Source organism: Polypterus senegalus, chromosome 8 (assembly GCF_016835505.1).
Source record: "Polypterus senegalus isolate Bchr_013 chromosome 8, ASM1683550v1, whole genome shotgun sequence".
Classification (NCBI taxonomy): Eukaryota; Metazoa; Chordata; class Cladistia; order Polypteriformes; family Polypteridae; genus Polypterus; species Polypterus senegalus.
The window spans coordinates 151744340-151766736 of record NC_053161.1 but is presented as its reverse complement, the minus strand read 5'-3'; the positions used below and the strand labels follow the sequence as shown (position 1 = coordinate 151766736).

Sequence of the window (22397 nt, the reverse complement as noted above, 5' to 3'; positions counted from 1 at the left end):
TATTTGCATTCATTCCCAATGTGAACACTCATAAAATTGTAAGGGCTGGGGACTTTAATTGTGTTTTAAATACAGACTTTGATAGGTCTCCTGCCACAAGGGTGATGACATCTAAAATTGCAAAAAATTTGTTTGTTAACTGATCACAACTTATCAGACCCCTGCAGATTTCTAAACCCAAACTCAAGAGCATATTCCTTCTACTCACCAGTGCATCATTGCTACTCAAGAACTGATTATTTCTTTGTATAGAACAATTTCTTGCCCAAGATTGAATCTTGTAAGTATGACACTATCTTTTTCTCTGACCACGCCCCTTTGATCATGGAGCTCAAATCATTATGCCCCACATACTCACCTTGCAGCTGGCATCTTAACCCACTTTTATTAGCAGTCAAGAACTGTACAGAATTTATATCCAAGCAACTGTTATTTTTTATTTATTTATTTTTTTTTTTTAGAGACAAATTGTCTTTGCAGGAATACTTTTGAAAACTCTGAACGCCGTCTTAAGAGGACAGATCATCTCGTATCTTTCCCACAAAAATAAATTGGAAACCAAGAAGGTATCAGAGCTAATCAGTGAAATTACCAAAATAGATCAAGAACATGCCAGGTGTCCAATTGAGGCACTTTATAGTAAAAGAAAGGGTTTGCATTCAGAACTCAACCTCTTGACAACTAAAGAAACGGAACAACTCGCTTTTAAATCATGAAATCATTACTATGAACACGGACAGAAAGCTAATAAGATCTTGACTCAATAAATCAACAAACAGGAAGTTTGCAATGCAATACCAGTAACTACCAACACAAACAAAGGACAAGATCATTAACCATAAAAATATGCACACATTAAAAGAATACTATAAGTTCTTATATTCTACTCAGTTTAAAGACAAGACAGAACCTAATGCATTTTTGGATGCATAACAGATACCACAACTAAATACTTTCAGGGCAGAGTACTTGAATAAATCTCTGGCACTATCAAAATTACTAGATGCTATAAATTCACGTCAGAGTGGGAAAGCAGCAGGCCCTAATGGCTACTGTGCCAAATTTTATAAAAAATTCTCAATTATGTTAGTACTCCAGATGAGGCCTCAGCAGTGCTTTATAAAGCTTGAGCAGAACCTCCTTGGACTTGCACTCCACACATCAGGGTGCTATATAACCTGACATTGGTAGCCTAACACTAGAATTACCAGAGCCTACGAAAAAACTCGTAAATCCGTCTCACCTTATATCGCATCTTAAATCCCTTCACACCTCTCCGCCAGCGTCCTTTGTCCTCTAAATGTGCTGATAAAGAGAAGGTAGAAGCAGCCGGCTATTCCATCCCCCCACCAATTTAGAACGTGCACGAACTTCTCTCAGCTCATGCCTTGATTGAGTATCTGGGAGTGAAGTGAAGTTTTAGAGTGGAAATAATAGATCGTTATTTGGAACACACGCATTTCATGTCTGTTCCGTTTCTACAGTAATCTGTGTAAACACATTGTTAAAACAGAAACGTTTTTTTATATTCTAGTAGTAGATGACAAAATGTAGGCATAATCTATATAATGTATGAAGCCTGAAGTCCAGATATCAAAGAAACATTTTCACAAAAGGTACAAATATAACACAACAGTTGCGCTTTTATTCAAAAATAAAACTGCAGAAACCAAAAGCCACCTTAACATGCAACATTGACACCCGTTTGTTATGATTGCCTCCGTGGCGCAATAGATTCAGCTGCCGACTGGGAACCAAAGGGTCGCTAGTTCGAACCTGCACTACTCCCTTTTGAGAAGTAAACTGCTCTTGGTCTTACTATTTTAGAATAAAAGCATACATTTGATTTCAGTCTGTAACAGCCGGTGTAATTTATGATCCTTATAAAGGTTAGCTTTGTTTTTTTTTTTTAATTCACTTTTCATTCTGTCAGTCGCGTTCAGAATCAATCCATACAACCCCATCTGACACAGCTGCTTTCACATAAAGACGCGCTATAGCTCTGCAGTGTACTTGTGACTGCATTCTCGTACCGATGTTTGCGAAATGAAGTGTCTGCGTGCACTTTTCGTGGCATTACACGCGTATTTCTTGAGCATGCTCAATCACAGGAACATATGTTGGTGTAAAAGTATAACAAAACAAGTGCACTTTTATTCAAGACTACCTGCATAACCGAAGAAAAAAGAAAGCAAGTTACAGTAGGCGACTGATACGACAGCTTGCATGGTGCAATGCCAAGAAGTGCCGATTTCAATTCCGTGCTATATAAAATCATCACATTCAAATATTAACAGTTCCCACACACCCAAGGACCATCCTTCCTATATTTATGACACGTGTACTTGTTGCAGTGCACACACCTCTCTGTGCTATGGTTCCTATTACACTGAATGAGCACCTGACACTGTACTTTCTTCCCTGGGGGAAGGTCCCACATCAGAGAATTTCCAGTTCCTGCATAAATTCACATGCGATCTGATGCTGTTCATTTTCAAATGATATTGCATTAGTGCGATGATGTTTTCACATATAATTGTCTCTTTCTTTCAGGTGTGTAATAGAAACCAGAGCATAGAGAGGTGTGTACATGTCATATCAGTCACCTACTGTAACTTGCTTTCTTTTTTCTTCAGTTATACAGGTAGTCTTGAATAAAAGTGCACTTGTTTTGTTATACTTTTACACCAGCATATGTTCCTGTGATTGAGCATGCTCAAGAAATACACGTGTAATGCCACGAAAAGTGCACACAGACACTTCATTTCGCAAACATTGGTACGAGAATGCAGTCACAAGTACACTGCAGAGCTATAGCGCGTCTTTATGTGAAAGCAGCTGTGTCAGATGGGGTTGTATGGATTGATTCTGAACGCGACAGAGAATGAAAAGTGAATTAAAAAAAAAAAAAAAGCTAACCTTTACAAGGATCATAAATTACACGGCTGTTACAGACTGAAATCAAATGTATGCTTTTATTCTAAAATAGTAAGACCAAGAGCAGTTTACTTCTCAAAAGGGAGTAGTGCAGGTTCAAACTCGCGACCCTTTGGTTCCCAGTCGGCAGCTGAATCTATTGCGCCACGGAGGCAATCATAACAAATGGGTGTCAATGTTGCATGTTAAGGCGGCTTTTGGTTTCTGCGGTTATATTTTTGAATAAAAGCGCAACTGTTGTGTTATATTTGTACCTTTTGTGAAAATGTTTCTTTGATATCTGGACTTCAGGCTTCATACATTATATAGTTTATGCCTACATTTTGTCATCTACTACTAGAATATAAAAAACGTTTGTTTTAACAATGTGTTTACACAGATTACTGTAGAAACGGAACAGACATGAAATGCGTGTGTTCCAAATAACGATCTATTATTTCCACTCTAAAACTTCACTTCACTCCCAGATACTCAATCAAGGCATGAGCTGAGAGAAGTTCGTGCACGTTCTAAATTGGTGTGGGGATGGAATAGCGGCTGCTTCTACCTTCTCTTTATCAGCACATTTAGAGGACAAAGGACGCTGGAGAGGTGTGAAGGATTTAGAAGCAATTTAAGGTGGGACGGATTTACGAGTTTTTTTGTAGGCTCTGGTAATTCTAGTGTTAATGGCTTCTGAACACAAGAACACAATAGGGAAGTTGATAGTATCAAGTCCACTACAACTCCTAAATCTTTCTCATAAGGTTTACTTTCAAATTTCACATCTTCGATTTTGTATTCAAATCGAACATTTTTACTTCCATTGTGTAAAACTTTACATTTACTATATTTTACTATCTATATATACACTATCTATATTTTATAGATAGATTTTTAGCCCCTGAAATTAAGCGATTGTGTTAAAAAAATGCTTTAGTTGCCTCACATTTTTATGCAATCTTTTTGTTCACCCCACTGAGTTAAAGCTGAAAGTCTGCACTTCAACTGCACTTGAGTTGTTTCATTTAAAAATTCATTGTGGTAATGTACAGAACCAAAATTAGAAAAGAATTGTCTCTGTCCAAATATTTATGGACCTAACTGTACAGATACATATACACACACACACATACATGACTTGTACTAAAAATAACAATACCCTTCTTTCTAGGAAGGCATAGTGGCGCAGTGGTTAAGGCTTTGAACCTGAAATCATGAGTTTATGGATCAAGATCCCACTATTTACACGGTGTTGTCATGAACAAGTCACTTTACCTGTCAGTGCACTAATTGGAAAAGCAAAAGAAATGTAAATAATTCTAACTCTTAAAATATTGTATCCCTTGGACAGAGGTGTCAGCCAAATAATCAGTAACAGCATTCATTCTTTGTGCTGATGCTTTAAAAGCTCCAGAACAGGAGGACGGGATGGATAACCATGGTTAATCCAAGGTGGTCATGAAGTGTTCATAGTTATGTATAAGAAAAAAAATGTCACATCTCTGCATTACCTTGGGTTTAGAGGTTTACAGACTTAGAACTGGCCCATTTCATAACTGACTTTAACATTAAAGAACATCTTTTCAAACCTATTTGTAGTACTATATCTTTGACAAACAAAGAGCAATGGGGATAGGTGGTGTAGTTATTTAAATCTGATATTAAATTCTCATTTTAAAATAGACAATATAGCTTTAAGATTTTGTCACTTTGTAATGAACATCAGATTCATTTAAACAACAGTGTAACTAAGAATGCAGCAACATTAGACATGCTAAACAAAAATCCCATCACTAAAAAAATAAGGTGATAAGGGATGACAGTTTAAATAGTTTATTTTCAATGGATAATTTAAGTTATAATATGTTTTACCATTTTGTAATGAACATGGAGGATTAATTTAAATGAAGTCAACAACAGATTTGTCTGTGGATGAATCTATGATAAAATACAAAGGATGCCTTTATTTCCGCCAGTATATGCCAGACAAGCCCACAAAGCATGGCATAAAGGATTTCGTAGTGGCAGAAGCAAACACGAGTTTCTGCCTGAAAGTAATCACATATACAGGAAAGTATTCCTTTCAAAGACAGAATTGCCCCTTGACAAGTTAGGTTGTGCTGGAGCTGCTTCAGGGCTATGAACATTTGGGTCATATTGTGTACATGGACAATTTTTATACATCACCAGAATTGTTCATGGAAATACAGAGCAGGGGAATTGGAGCCAATGGCACAGTGAGGGTGAACAGGAGACACAGGCCTTCACAGTTGAAGCCAGACAGGCTGAAGATGAAAAGTGGGGACAATCCGGTTTTCATGTGGGCAGAAAACTTGGTGGCAGTAGCATGGCACGATGTCAAATGGGTGACTTGTCTCTCTACAGTGCACACTAACAATACATGTGAGAAAATACAAACCTGACTGTGTTGTATGCAGCAACAGACAATTGAAAAGGAAGCACCAGTGCAACACATATTGTAAGCAGTGCAATGTGGCAATGAATGCAATTGGCTGCTTTGAGCGATATCATACTTTGCAGTTTTTTTAAGTTTTTAAAATGAAATTGTGGTAGCGCGGATGGGGTCTTAGTTTGTACTAACAAGTGTAAGTGTTCGTAGGACCTATTTGCAATTTTATTTATTTTTTTTTCTTAGTAGAGGTTTTGAATGTTTGTTTTTGATAACAGATTCTCCGATAGGTCTTTTAACTTTCCAAATCTCATCTGTATTTTGATCCCAATTCTTTCTGCTTCTCTCTGGCGTGTCCACCCTCTAGTCGACACCCGTCATGTCTGCTGACAGAAGCTCTTTGATTATTTTACTAGAGCACAAGAAGCTGAAAGACAATTCCAATGAGATATTAAACACCTACCTCCTTCGGAATGTTCAGATGCTTCCTCCATTTTCATCCTGTCAGACTGTAATGATTCTGACTTCACCTGTGTCAAATGATCCCATAAGATGTTCTGTTCAGAACCTGATGCATCCTCCATTTCCTTCCTGTCAGACTGTAATGATTCTGACTTCACCTGTGTCAAATGATCCCGTAAGATGTTCTGTTCAGAACCTGATGCATCTTCCATTTCCTTCCTGTCAGACTGTAATGATTCAGACTTCACAGGTGTCAAATGATCCTGTAAGGAGAAGTTCTTATCTGGAGTAAGACCTAGTCCAGTCACCTCTTCATTTGCACAGATATACTGCAAGTCCTGCTCGGATTTAAGGTCTTCTTTCTTGACACTGCTAATAATTTCATAGTGTTGTGTGTCAGTCTCTTTTTTAATGCCCGTTATCTCCCATTCACAATCCTCCTCCTTAACACTGGGCCTCTGCTGCTGTTGGTAAACAGTTTCCCATTCACAGACCTCTTGCTTAATGTTGATGTTTTTTTCCTCTGTGGGACTGGTGAAAAAATCCCCTGCAGGTAGTGTGGGAATCTCCTCTTTCTTGTCCTTACTTCCCTCTTCAGAAATCCCCCCTCCACTTGTATGCACCTTCTCCTCCATTTCATGCCTCTTTTGATTACTGGTATTGGCAGCTCTGTTTCTTGAGCTGTAGAGAGAAGAAGGCAGAATGCATTCAAAAGTACACCATGAAGAGGAAAACACATACAGTGGCACCTCGGTATACCTCTGCTTTGGAATAAGTCTAACTTGGTATATGTCCTGTTTGGACGTAAAACATTTTGTTTGGTATACGACCTTTGTTTGAAATACGACTCGCATGCTAGAACGCTGCGCGCTACCCTCGTTTACCTCTCTCGAGACAAATCCACAATTGCCCACGAGTGTCAGTACACCAGTTGCTAGCATTGAGCGAACAACCCCGTGCTATAACTCTATGTGAATTTTCACATGATTTTGTGTCTTTTCGTGTAAATTTGAATTGATTGTTGAAAAGTATGAAGGTGGCATGCATATCCAGGATACGGCTACTGCATACCGTATGCCGAGAATGACAGTATTTACGATTGTGAAAAACAAAGATGTTATTAAAAAGTAAAGTGAGGTTTTCATTTATTTCATCTAATTGCTTTTGTATTTATGTATTTCAGTATTAAGCAGTGTTTAAATTATTTTATACAACCCCATCAATGTATAATATGCCAATAACAATAGGATTTTTTTTCCATGGGAACGGATTAATCGTTTTCCCTTTATTTCTTATGGGAAAAATTTGTTTTGTATACGCCCTGTTTGGTATAAGTCAAAGAATCTGGAACGGATTAAGGACGTATACCGAGGTACCACTGTACATGTTTCACCTTTTCTTTCACTCACTTTAAATGAAATGGTGGACTCTTTTACATACGCTGCACTACACCATATGCACAAATAGCAGTTCTTACAACTCTGTGTGGTCAGTTATCACCATAAGGCAGGCATGATGCCTTGAACATGTGTTAAGCCCCAACACTTTAAACTTTGCTATGTATATCTTATTTATATATAATACGCTATTGTGGCTGTCTGTTTGTCTGTCCAGGATTTTAAATCACCTGTAGTTCGTAAACCGTTTGACTTATTGACCTGAAATTTGGTACACATATACTACATGACATCTACTATACACTTTCAGGGTAATGATAGACCTCCAAGATTATTCTTTTTATTTTATTAGGGGGCTTTGCCCCCTGCTCGCTACGCTCACCCACCCCTGGGTTTGGTTTACCGGATATATAACTTAAAGAGATTGTTATTTTCATGGGAATTATTACATATGCATTATTTTCACTTTTACTTTAAAACTATGGCAGCACGGTGGCGCAGTGGTAACGCTGCTGCCTCGCAGTAAGGAGACCTGGGTTTGCTTCCCACGTCCTCCCTGCATGGAGTTTGCATGTTCTCCCCATGTCTGCGTGGGTTTCCTCTGGGTGCTCCGGTTTCCACCCACCATTCAAAGACATGCAGGTTAGGTGCATTGGCAATCCTAAATTGTCCCTATTGTGTGCGCCCTGTGGTGGGCTGACGCCCTGCCCGGGGATTTGTTCCTGCCTTGCATCCTGTGCTGGCTGGGATTGGCTCCAGCTGACCCCCTTGTGACCCTGTAGTTAGGATATAGCTGGTTGGGTAATGATTGACTTTAAAACTTTTCTTAAAATAATATTTGGAATTAACTTTTCTTCAAGATCGCATTGAATTTTGTTTCTGTGTTTGGACTTACATTGTGACAATGCAATTTATAACTGCCTGTGAGTGAATATAGATATAGTTTTGAATGTTTGTCCCTGCTCTTTCTTCTTTGCTTTGTCGTTGACGTGTCATCTAGAATGTATAAAATTATTGTCCGGATAAAATTTATAAGAGCTGAGAGCACAGGAAGTGTGTCTCACAAAAGCATTTGCACGATTGAGGTTAGATGACCGTGGTCTTGTTTGAAAATAGTTGTAAGTATGGCGTGACTTGAAAGAATCTGATGTTAAAAGTCTCCGTCTCACAGGACTTCATACCGCAAAAATGTTTTTGGAATCTTTAAATTCTCGCTGGCAACACGAATTAGACAATCTACAAGTCTCACACTTAAAGTTTAATTCCGAACAATACAGGGTGGTCCAGATTTAATTATGCAGATCCAGATCGGCTGGATGACTTTGATTTATGCCGGGATAATTGCAAGTTCGGCTCAAAGATGATTCTTCATGTCGTCAGTTCGCACACTTCGATGGTCTGGTATTTTTCGGGTGATTTTCTATGTAATAAACTTAAGTTATAGCGTAATGAAAATTGCATAATTAGATCTGGACCACCCTATATATTCAATCTCTTTTCGCTGTTCCGCTATTTCACAGAGTAATAATTTCCGTTTCTTTGCGCTAATCTGATCTTTCCTATCCTTATTTTGAGACTTTGGAATTTTCGTACTTCCATTACCTCTAGCCTGCTCTGCATTTGTACTGCGCCAAAATTTTTGAATTCTTTACAACATTCTATTTTGTCATCTACTCTTTGTCCTTTATTTCCAGAGCCGGACGTGGTTAAATCTCTTTCCTGCGGGACGTATAATGCTGCTTGAGTAATGAAGTCGAGGGGGGCTGAACACACGCTAAGGAGATGCAGTCTGACCAGCTGCTGTCATGCTGCGTGTTCTGCTTGTCGCACTGCATGTCGATCATTTAAAAGCCTGTACAGCAGTTGTCCTTTTGCCTCACTACCTCATCTCGCATGACATCAAAGTGTCTTCCAAGAAGATCACGTCTCATTCCCTCCAGAGATTTTTTTTTTTTCTTTTCATAAGAGAGATTTTATTGTAGAATCAACTCTCAGCAGCATGCAGCAGGATGGCTGTGCGGCACATGTGTACGGGCGCCATTCTCCTCCCTACCACCTTCGCAGTTACTTCCCTTACCTCTTTATATCTTAAATCATTCTTAAGGCAGATTGAAGACTTAAGTACAAGCTAAAGTGAAAAATTAAGGAAAATGTACTAAGTAATTGCAACACAAAAACTGACTTAATCGGTTTTAACATGAAAAGATGACGACGGAAGAAGAGAATAAGCGGGCCTCTAGGGTGCAGAAAAGAAGAGCTGTTCAGGAAGCAGCAAGCATATCAACCTCCAAGCAAACGAATGCTAAACAGAGACAGAGAAAGACGATGAAAACTAGGAATGCTCAAGTCAAGTGGATTCACTGCACTTTATCGTGCAGTGCGGCATTACTGGAATTGTATTTTTAGCTGGTACCTTCACGTTGATTTACAAAAGTCCACATGTATCCTGGAGGAGATTAGTAATCCTTCACTTTTAACTCTTCCATTTATTTCCAAATATTTTATCTAAACAGATAATGAACACACAGGTATGTTTGAAGAGGTGATGGCTCCTTTGTGATTTGCATATCATAAGAAGCTACTTAATAAAACAAGGAGCAGTTAAAAAACAGAGAATGGAGCTGATTAAGACTGAGGATATGTCCAGACTACTACTGTTACAGAGGTGATGAATAATTAGACTTGACTTGTGACCTTACTGATTCTTCAGATGAAGTTCTGAACAACAAGTGCAATCGCCACAGGTAAGAACAATCAGAAGGAGATGTTGAAATAATTATTTATTAAAATACAAATCCATGCTACTCATATCTTAAAAGGTTCCTTATACTAGGGTTAGATAATGCTGAATATATAAATGATATGAATGTGTTTGTGTGTGAGGTTTTCTTTAACAGAGGGGAAAAAAAATAATTTAAAACTGCCAAAATAAATACAAATACTGTAACTAAGAATTTGACTTCGCTAAATACTGTAAAACAAACTGCAATGAACACCATGAGACTGTAAAGCAACTTTCCCAACCTGTGGCAAGCGGCGGACCGGTTGGGAGGTACGCGAAAATAATGTTGGTAATGGCGGAAATCACCAAAAAAAAGTTGTTAAAATAAAAACACAAGCAAAGTTAGAGAGTTTTGGTTTACAAAGAGAGCCTTATCTGAAAGTTATCACTAGAGCTGCCCACCACTAGTCATATCACTCGATGGCACAGGTGTCTAGGCCTCTTAGTGCACGTTCCTCACTTGACACCCAATCAACCACAAAATTGATGGACCGCTTTCAATCACAGTGACAGTTTATTTTTTTATGAGAGCTCAAATTGAAGTGTTTAGCTATTTATTTAGACTTTATTATTATTGTTTTGTGCCCCAAAATGGATAAGTGGTTGAAAAATGGAACACTTAAGAGAGCAGCAGTTAGCATTGAAATTAAACCTGCTGAATCGGCAGCTGCAAGTACTTTGAAACAAGAGCAAGGGGACCAGGGTGCAGCGTTCTAGCTGTTTTTATATTTGTTTTTACCTTATGTTAGGCTGCTATTATAAAAAATGAAATAAACTGTAAAAGGTAAAGTCAAAAAAGCCTATAAAATGTCAGTAAGTTAATTTGAGTGATTGGATTATAGCTAACCTAAGAAATTAAAAGAAAAAAAAATTGAGGGATGGGTGGGGGTAATAAAGATAAGGGGCTACTCAGCCTAATCAAGGGTTACGGGAGAGAAAAAAGGTTGGGAACCACTGCTATATAGGACAATGAATAAAATAATGTTTCCTATCTCAAATATGCACAGGGCACGGTCATTAAACAAGCTTGAAAGCATTGACTCGGTTTAAAACTATTCACGCTTTCATTTAAAAATAGAGTTTTTAAACAAAAACAAATTTCTGGTCACAAAACGATCCATTTCCACACTGGGATGAGAGGAACGCATATGATAGGGACGGAGCAAATCGGGGCAAACTGTGTGGTGAAACACTCGGAGCACCAGGGCAATCAAATTCCCTCTTCGCTTTATGCAAATTTAAAAGTACCAACGTACACAGGGTTCTGATAGTGCGTATACAGCTTAGAAAAGACATTATTTAAGGTGCGACAGCACCTTAATGCACTAATCACAGCTGTAAAACTAATACTTTATATATATTATAATTAAATTAAATAAAATGTATGCATTCATGTATCTGTCATGTATTCTTGGGAGATCGCCTGCATTCTGCACCCTTTGAGAAGCGTCTTAACACTAGAATTACCAGAGCCTACGAAAAAACTCGTAATTCCGTCCCACCTTAAACTGCTTCTTAAATCCCTTCACACCTCTCCGCCAGCCCTTTGTCTTCTAAATGTGCTGATAAAGAGCAGCCGGCTATTCCATCCCCCACCAATTTAGAACGTGCACGAACTTCTCTCAGCTCATGCCTTGATTGAGTATCTGGGAGTGAAGTGGAGTTTTAGAGTGAAATAATAGATCGTTGTTTGGAACACACGCATTTCATGTCTGTTCCGTTTCTACAGTAATCTGTGTCAACACATTGTTAAAACAGAAACTTTTTTATATTCTAGTAGTAGATGACAAAATGTAGGCATAAACTATATAATGTATGAAGCCTGAAGTCCAAATAGCAAAGAAACATTTTCACAAGAATAACACAATTGCACTTTTATTCAAACATATAACTGCAGAAACAAAAAGCCGCCTTAACATGCGACATTGACACCAGTTTACTATAACTGACTCCGTGGTTCAATAGATTCAGCCCCCGCTTGGGAATCAAAGGGTCACGGGTTCGATCTTGCGCCCCTCCGTTTTGAGAAGTAAACTGCTCTTAGTCTTACTGTTTTAGAATAAAAACATACATTTGATTTCAGTGTGTAACAGCCGGTGCAATTTATGATCTTTGTAAAGGTTAGCTTTTTTTTTTTTATTCACTTTTCACTCTCTCAGTCGCGTTCAGAATCAATCCATACAACCCCATCTGACACGGCTGTTTTCACTAAAGACGCTTTATAGCTCTGCAGTGTACCACGATGCATACTAACGCCCCCCACCTCCCCAGTTCTGACACACAACGCTGGCGAAGCTGCCTTCTTCGTATCTCACCGTCACTTGCTTTTCTTTTTATTCAGTTTTATTGAGTGTTCCTGCCAGTCCCCGCATGTTGCTGTATGCTTTTCTTTTGCACTCCAGGACATGCAGAGGAAAGAATGGTAAAGACCAACTTCGCGCTATATGCAATCATCAGACACTCCCCATCTGCCCGTGTCGCTCAAACACAGGAACATATATTGGTGTAAAAGTATAACAAAAGTGCACTTTTATTCAAGTGCACTTTTTCCATCGCCTTTTCCTGTAAGAAGCAGTGTACACACTTCTCTCTATGCTGTGGTTTCTATTACACACCTGAAAGAAAGAGACAATACATATGAACATATCCAGCATACAGCAACATGCGGGACTGGCAGGAACACTCAATAAAACTGAATAAAAAGAAAATCAAGTGACGGTGAGATACGAAGAAGGCAGCTTCGCCAGCGCCTGTGTGTCAGAACCGGGTGGGGGCGTTAGTATGCATCGTGGTACAGCACAGAGCTATAGCGCGTCTGTATTCTGTTTCTTTTGTACTCCAGGGCACGCAGAGGAGAGAATAGTAAAGAGCAGTAAGTTCGGCGCTATATGCAATCATCAGACACTCCCCATCTGCCCGTTGTTTTGTTATACTTTTCAATACTTTTTATACTGCTCAAAAAATACACGTGTAATGCCACGAAAAGTGCACGCAGACACTTCATTTCGCAAACAAAACAAGTGCACTTTTATTCAAAACTACCTGTATAACCGAAGAAAAAAGAAAGCAAGTTACAGTAGGCGATTGATACGACAGCTTGCATGGTGCAATGCTAAGAAGTGCAGATTTTCATTCCGTGCTATATAAAATCATCACATTCAAATATTAACAGTTCCCACACACCCAAGGACCGTCCTTCCTACATTTACGACACATGTACTTGTTGCCGTGTACACACCTCTCTGTGCTATGGTTTCTATTACACTGAATGAGCACCTGACACTGTACTTTCTTCCCTGGGGAAGGTCCGCGATCAGAGAATTTCCAGTTCCTGCATAAATTCACACCGATCTGACGCTGTTCGCTTTCAAATAATATTGCATTAGTGCGATTATATTTTCACATATATTGTCTCTTTCTTTCAGGTGTGTAATAGAAACCACAGCATAGAGAGAAGTGTGTACACTGCTTCTTACAGGAAAAGGCGATGGAAAAAGTGCACTTGAATAAAAGTGCACTTTTGTTATACTTTTACACCAATATATGTTCCTGAACTCCCTGTCTATCTACATAGTAATAACAGTAATTTTATTATTATATAGGAGCTTCCCTGTCTGCCTATCATATAGTGCCTTTCCTTCCTACCTATCTATATATCTATCCCCTTAGCTGTTTTTTATATATCTATTATACAGTGCCTTCCCTGTTAATTTATATATCTAGTGCCTTCTCTGCCTGTTTGTCTGTCTGACTGCATATTGCGCTGAACTTACTGCTCTGTACTATTCTGTCCTGGAGTACAAAAGAAACAGCACCATACAGCAACATGTGCGAACTGGCAAGATCGGGGAAAAAACACGCGGTCACTGATTACAAACCGCAAGATGAATGAAAGAGACAATATATGTAAAAACATCATCTAGTGCGATTATATTCAATATTATTTGAAAACGAACAGCGTCAGATCGGGTTTGAATATGCGCCCGATCTGACGCTGTTCGCTTTCAAATCATATTGCATGTACTTAACTATTTTAGAATAAAAACATACATTTGATTTCAGTCTTTTTTTTTTTTATTCAGTTCCATTCTCTCAGTCGCGTTCACGATCCAAACCCCCCCCCCCAAATCTGACAATGATGTTTTCACATAAAGACGCGCTATAACTCAAATGTGATTTATTTGGAGACGCGCTATACTCAAATGTGATTTATATAGGGAAGAAAGTACAATGTCAGGTGCTCATTCAGTGTAATAGGAACCAAAGCACAGAGAGATGTGTACACTGCAACAAGTACACGTGTCATAAATGTAGGAAGGGTGTGTGGAAATTGTTAATATTTGAATGTAATGATTTTATATAGCACGGATCGGAAATCAGCAGTTCTTAGCATTGCACCACGCAAGCTGTCGTATCAACCGCCTACTGTAACTTGCTTTATTTTTTCTTCACTTATAGTCTAGAATAAAAGTGCACTTGTTTTTTATTCTTGTACACCAACATATGTTCCTGTGTTTGAGCGACACGGGCATGCTCAAAAAAATAGACGTGTAATGCCACGAATAGTGCACGCAGGCACTTCAGTTCGCAAGCATTGGTACGAGAATGCAGTCACAAGTACGCTGCAGAGCTACAGCGCATCTTTATGTGAAAACAGCATTCTCAGATGGGGGGTAGGGATGGATCCTGAACACGACTGAGAATGAAAAGTGAATAAAAAAACTAACCTTTACAAGTATCATAAATTACTGGCTGTTACACACTGAAATCAAATGCGTGTTTTATTCTAAAATAGTAAGAATAAGAGCAGTTTATTTCTCAAAACTGAACCATGTGGGATCGAACTCATGACCTTTTGGATACTAGTCAGCGGCAGATACCATTACGCTATCGTGGCAGCTGTAGTACGTATGTGTCAATATGGCATGCTAAGGTGGCTTTTTTCTGCAGTTATATTTTTGAATAAGAGCATACTTGTTCTATTATATTTGTACCTTTTGTGGAAGTGTTTGATATTTGGACTTCAGGCTTCATACATTATATAGTTTATGCTTACATTTTGTCATTTACTACTACAATATGAAAAACGTTTCTGTTTTAAAAATGTGTTTACACGGATTACTGTAGAAACGGAACACACGTGAAATGCGTGTGTTCCAAATAATGATCTATTATTTCCACTCTAAAACTCCACTTCACTCCCAGATAATCAATCAAGGCATGAGCTGGGAGAAGTTTGTGCACGTTCTAAGTCGGTGGGGGATGGAATAGTCGGCTACTTGCAGCCTGATTTTTATCAGCACATTTAGATGACAAAAGACGCTGGTGGAGAGCTGTGAACGATTTTAAGAAGCGATTTAAGGTGGGACGGAATTACGAGTTTTTTCGTAGGCTCTGGTAATTCTAGTGTTAATTCTACTGCGGACAGCGCCCCTCCTTACTGAATGGCAACAGGATGTATTGCAACGTTGTAGCCACCAGTAAAATTATCTGCCTTTAGTGCATGTATACCGCATTCAAACTGTACAAAATACCATTTAGATGCATACCTGTAAGCAGCTCTACATGTGACAAGGAAAGTAACTCTTCTGGGCCCGCTATGTTGCAATATTTTTTTTCTTTCTTTCTTGAATCCCCATGAAGGGAAATCAGAGAATGAGACGTTGTAATGAGCTGGATCCAATCAGGGGAGGGATATATAAGAAGTACAAACCAAGCGGAGTGCGATGGGGTCAGCGTTTGTAAACAATTCGTTCCCCCCATATCTACATTGAAATGCCGAGCCTTTATTTTCAAAAGTCTTCAGTTCTGCAGAACGTTTATAAAATTGCTCATTTTCAGGGGTTAAAAACCCCAGAGAAGTGGGGACGAAAGGCGAAAATGTAGATAAATGTTTGTGTTTTTAAATGAAAACGCATTAGTGTGTATAGTGCCCACAAAAGCAAGCGGTCAGAAAACTGAACAAGCAAGGCATTGAAAGCGAAGCACAGGAATGTTGCTTGAGGAAGAATCGATTCGTAATTAATCAGGACAAACACCGGCAGCCACTGTGGCACTTCAGGACTAAACTTGAACCCTGGCCTGGCGTGTTATGTCCTGTGGGTTGTTAAATGTCATGTTACGAAGCTTACTATTTATTTATTCCTAGTCTGAAATCCCAGAACCAGCTTGTCAAGCATTGTTGCATGGCATTTTTAACAGTTTTCATCTTTAAGGCTGGCAGTGTTTACTTTCACTTTTTGAGTTTTGCATTGCCTTAACTTAACCTTTCAGGGTGGCCATGAAACAAACACTCCACACTGGGTTAGCAATTTCCTTTGTTTTCCTATTTTGGTTTATTTGCAAACCATTTGCTTGTAAGGCTGCAACACTTCAGGAAAGTCTAACATTACATCATATTTGATAACAGGCATCCTCTATATCAAAATTGAACTTTTAGAAATTGCAGTGTTATTTCACACCGACTCTTCTTGGTAAAAAGGCGACTGGACACAAGTTCACACCAAAGTGCAGCTAAGCTAAAAGCAGACGGATTTTAAGAAACAAATATTGCAGAACAATGCACTTCACAAGGTCTGTGTCGCCGTGTTACATCTTTCGCCTCTTCTATTATGCAGATGCGACAGTTTAACGTAAAGATGCTCAAAATGGTAACAACACATTTAACAAAAAGATAGGGTTTGAGATAATGGGGAAAAAATGCCAGGAGAAAAAAAAAAAGAGAAACTCGTTTGACATGTAAAATAAACGTGCTGGAATGAAAACATCTGACAAATAAAAAATACAGTAAGAACATGGGAAGCTTAATATATACTGAAAGTAACTACATCACACACTCAATACAAATATAAAAGATGTAGTAAAGCCCAATGCTCAATATAAAGATAAAAGTAGAGATTTAACATAACCATAAATATCAAAGACGTTGGAAATAACATCTACCAGATATACAGCCAACAACTCCATTAGTATTGTCTGCGACTACAATCTCGGAGCAACAAGCAAGAGACGCAACTGAAGTTCTGGAGCGGCCACGAGTGCCGGTACAGCTGCAGGGTGTCTGCCTTCTATGCGCACATTAGAGCCGAGCGGCGCCCTCTTTAGTGATGTCCTTCACAGATACTCCGACTGCCCTACCCGTTGAACGGCTTTCTAATGAACTCGGTCCAATCACCAAAACAAAAAAGAAATTCAAAACTCCTAAGATGGTCATGACTACAATATAAAATGTACAGTGCGGGCGGGCTGATTTTTTTTTTTTTTTGCTTAAAGCGCACTTAAAAATATTATATAATTATATATATATATATATACATATACACACACACACATTATATATATATATATATATATATATATATATATATATATATATATATATATATATATATATAAATTGATTGCACTTTATGGCACCATCTCAAATGGTAACGGATTATTTGCATACTATAAATGTAGTTGCTTTTTCGTGGTTTCAAAAACTTCCTAATATGTATAGGGGACTTTGGTGGGCTACCAAGTGCCCTACTAACAGATTAAGACAACGTGGACGTATCTTATGCTATTCTATACAACGAGTGTCTTTTAAAATTATGAGCCACGGTTATTTAACAAAATCTGTTACCATCTATTCATCGTTATTTACTGCCCGTTATGGTTCTAGATAAACAAAAGGTTCTTTCGAAATCTTCATGAATGGGAACCAAAAATGGTTCCCCTCCGACACCTTTATTTTGAAGTGTGCGCTTGTGTGGCTTGAAAAACAAAATTTCGTTTACTTAGAATTGACATAAATCACGTCCCATGCAGTACACGGTTTACACACACACACTTGAGTATTACTTAAATTTTATTCATAAATTTTTTGCAACGCTCAAAGCGCTTCACATATTCAAAATAATATAATTTATAGCAGCAAAGATCACACGAACAACAAAGTATACAAACGAATATCAAATAAGTGATCCATATGTAAAAAAGTTCTGAATTAAAACGAGAAAAAAAATGCATTAAAACACAATTTGTGTAAGCTTACGTAGAAATACAAACATATTATAATCAGCTACGACGACAAAGTACAATGAATAGGATCACATCGGATTTCGTTAGCAGTTTTGTAACCAAAGGGCAATTTAAAAGCTATTCGTTTGATATGCAGATCAGACCTAACAATTTCCGCCAGACCACCGCCCTGACCTGAACACTTCAAAGCGGGCACACCCAGCCAAGCCAGAGTCTCCTGACTTAGAGATACAAAGCCCCTCAGCTTTGTCCGTGTTCCAGTTAAGTGTTATCGATATATCGAGATCGCTTTCAGCAATGAATCAGACAGTTCAAAGGCGCTTTACCATTGGTGAGTGTTATAAAAACACGGGGATATTTCGTTGGGTACAAATCAATCTTCAGAGTTTATTTTAACACAGCGCTGATTTGGCACACCTTCACAGACCTGGAGCTAGATTCCGTACTTCACAACTAACAGCACTGAGGAGCTCCAAGGGACAACCCGATGACGTCACGATTCCTGTGACGAATACCGCAGTTTGCCTAATTTTTTAAAAGATTATTCCAGTCCGAAAATGTGCCATCTATAGCGCGTTTAACAAAGCTAAGCTTATCGCTAGAGTATTTCTGCATAGGCAATCCAATTCTTAACTCGGGATTTAGTAGAGCTGACAAAGAGACATAAAACAAACAGTCTAACGAAACATCCTATCCATCGAAATGATCTATTCACTGATACTACGCATGCGCAGACCAAAATTACGCAACTTAGCCTTACTACATTAATGCATTTATTACAGTTTACTGCATAGGTATTTACTGTCAATATTTTATAAGCTGCATATTTTGCATGTGTGACTTTTAATCTTGTACAGACCATTGTATCCATGCACGAGTAATGACCGTCTTGTGAAATCTTTGCATCAGGCTGTGTCTCTTTCGGGCATTAAATGATGCAAATAGAATAAATTGGGAAATATTAACATTTCCATAAATTTGATAGACGACTTCTAAATACAACATGTTAAATGATGACATGGTATAACGTTATAAGTTTAATGATACGACTTACAATAAACTACGGTAGGATACTTCGACAAAGTAGGACAAATCGTCAGAACACCGGGGTCAGTAAGCAGACAGATTGAGTCTCCAGAAAACGCACATACAACCTGATACTCCGGGAGATTTTTATACAGCAAAATGTGTAATAATGTTAAAAAAAATACACAGAAATTAAATACGAGAAAAATGCAGACTTGGTCGTAAAGAGGATTTAAACCACGGATCTTCTCAAAAAGCCTCTTTTCCACCTGCAGGTGACTTTTTTGAAACTTGAGAACTTTTGTAGCAAGAACTCGGGCCATTTGTAGTTCCTTGTACTTCATTCGTTCAACCAGAAGCTGTCATGGATGGGGCTCGTCCTTTGAATTATACCGGTTGGGTGACCACAAGCTCTGGCGCCATTTTACAAAAAGTAGTTTAGAGACTTATAGGTGACGACGGAGTGCCTCACTTTGGACCGCATCACACTTCATAGGCGCCTCCCCGGTGCGCCGCTCCATACACCGCATCGAAGTGATAATCTTCCCCGCAAAGTCGCAATAGTTTCAAAGCTATAACATGCGGACTCTGACGTGAACTACCAATAACGTCGCATGGTGACATAATGCGTGCGTTGGGAAAAGGCCTTTATTCTCCACAGGAAAGCCAACACCAGCGATCGACTGGAATGTCCAGATTAAATACGAGATGCACAAGAGCGGAGGCAGACGCGAATATCAAATATTTCCCATTTCGCAGCAGTGTCGATGCAATACCGTACTTAAAAGCTACACAAAACCTTTACCAGCAATAAAATGAACGAGAGGTCTTCACATCCAACGCAATTGACCGTTTTTACTTGCTAACGCTAGCATTTTATTTCTCTGTGAAGCACAATTTGACTTAGTCGGGGGACATTAGGCACAGCTCAGATAGCTGAGCTGCTTTCCCATCTGAAACACTCCTAACGTCTCACTCCCCACTCAATTTTTACTGGCTGTAGAGGCCAGTTTGCACACCTGTTTGCTCAATTTCGAAAGACTTTAAAACACCAACTTTTTAACAATGGAATAGTTTTTGACCACATTTAAAGCAATACCGTTTTACTCAACTCATAAGACACATTATTGGTAACCTCCGAATGGTGACTCGTCAATGCTAATAAAAACATCCCACGGCTTACCCATCGAGTCCCAATGCACACCTCACTGACACTTTCATTTATGAGCACATCGTTTGCCGTATATTATATACCAACAGGGTGCGTGTCGTGGTTTACAGTACTTTAAATTAATAATTACCAATCAGAATAAATAACATCTTCTAAAGAAGATACTTTGTAAATGTCTCTATAACTGCGATATTAACTCGTGCTGCTTCACCTGGGCTCTCGTTCGGACCAGGTGAAACAACGGCTGGAAAACACGCTCACTGCCTACAGTCTTTTTTTTGTTTGTTTGTTTTTTAAATGCGATCAACGAAATTGTTATTTTCATTTCATTCCACCTTGTCTCACATTGACTCTCTCATTTATCAAGTAGAACTGCGTACCTGTTTCTGCCTTGTCCTTATGAATTAAACACGCCGACTATATAGTCCTTCCCTCGATTTAAAAAGTTTACTGCTACTTCCTCTTCGTGTTGGTCTTATTTTAATAATGTGTTGCTGCCATCTGCTGGACGGAGGCTCTAGTGTTTTTTTTTTTTTTCTATTACAATTTCTTACTACTTCTGTAGTGCAGTACTAGGGTGTTGTACTTGTTAGCCATTATGAATGTAGTCAGAAGTCAAGCAAAATGACATCTTTTTATTAGATAACTAAAAAGATTACAATATGCAAACTTTCGAGGCAACTCAAGGCTTACATCTTTCCTGAAGAAGGGGCCTGAGAAGCCTCAAAAGTTTGCATATTGTAATCATAAATACATTTCTAACTCTTTGGCTCGAGGTCACCATTTATTCCTTACTGAAAGTTTGCATATTGTAATCATAAATACATTTCTAACTCTCTGGTTCGAGGTCACCATTTATTCCTATCCCTTACTATCTGTGGTGTGGTGATACCCCTCTACTTATACTTTAAAATTTGGCATAAAACTGTGTTCAATTATTCTTTTTGCACCAAATGAGGTCATTTGTTATATATTATTATATATTCTTAGAGCACTTATAAATTGTTCTGAGTTTGGGTGTAAACCAAATGCTGAACTTTTAATAAGTGCTGACAAGTCTTCAAAAGATTTTTCTTCTTTTGCAGCACATTCCAGTAGGTTTATCACTCCATTTTAATGCACAACATTCACGGACTCCATAAGAATTTCTTTATTAGATTCATCATCAAAGTATGAATTTTAATTAAACCCAAGGCAAACCTCTTTTTTGATCTGAATGTCAAACAGAAGTTTCTCTGTTCATATCAATAGGTTTTGAGGTACATTTAGCAACAGCAAAACTGTGAATTTCTGGTCATTTTTACATGTATTTTTACCAACCACAACTCCATTATAAACCTAATTAGTGACATGTAGAGTGCCCTGCAAAATGTCTGGGACAAAGATTCATTTTTCTTCAATTTACCCCTCTGTTACACAGTTTAAAATTTCAAACCAAGCAATTCAGATGTGATTAAAGTGCACATTATAGTCTTTCACTTAAGGAGATTTGCATATGTTTTGGTCACACCATGTTATATGTGGACCCTCACTTAAGGGCACCATAATATATGGGATAATTGGTGTCACAGATGTTTGGGATTCCTCAGGTGTGTTTCATTCTTCATAGGATACCTCAGTTTGCTTTCTACTCTTTGGAGTCTGCAGCTGTCAACATGAGGACAAGAGCTATGCCAGTGAAAGTCAAAGAAGTTATTATGTGGCTCAAAAAGAGGAATACGAGACATTGGTAAAACCTTAGAACTATCTAAGTCAACCATCTGGAATATCATTAAGAAGAAAGAATGCACTGGTGAGCTCAGTAATCACAGAAGAACTGGTAAGCTAAGGAGGACCTCCACTGCTGAGTACTATGTTAAAGGCGGAGCGTGGCTCTGAGGCTAGGGATCTGCACTGGCAATAGGGACTCTGCTCTGTTGGGCCCTTGAGCAAGGCCCTTAACCTGCAATTGCTGAGTGCTTTGAGTAGTGAGAAAAGCGCTATATAAATGCAAAGAAGTTTTATTAAGGAGACCCCCAAAAGCCTGTGTGACAGATCATACACAGTCTTCAGGTGTTTGTGTGTCAGAGACGACTATCAGCAGAAGACTTCATGAACAGAAATACAGAGGACACACTGCATGATACAAACCACTAGTTCGCCACAAAAACAGGATGGCCAGATTCAAGTTTGTGAAAAATGACTTAAATGAGCCTGCAGAATTCTTGG

General features: G+C 38.6%; 1 protein-coding gene across 1 annotated transcript in view; it reads right to left on the bottom strand.

The window, feature by feature from the left end:
• The window catches only part of LOC120534387 (gastrula zinc finger protein XlCGF26.1-like), a 32078-nt gene extending 11852 nt beyond the window's left edge, over positions 1-20226 (bottom strand). The window contains exons 1-2 of the mRNA XM_039761937.1: positions 20202-20226; positions 5793-6472 (exon numbers count right to left, since the gene is read on the bottom strand). Of these exons, the coding sequence (XP_039617871.1) occupies positions 5793-6426 (634 nt within the window). The 5' untranslated portion in view covers positions 6427-6472; positions 20202-20226. The remainder of the gene's footprint in view (positions 1-5792; positions 6473-20201) is intronic.
• Positions 20227-22397: the final 2171 nt, after the last annotated feature.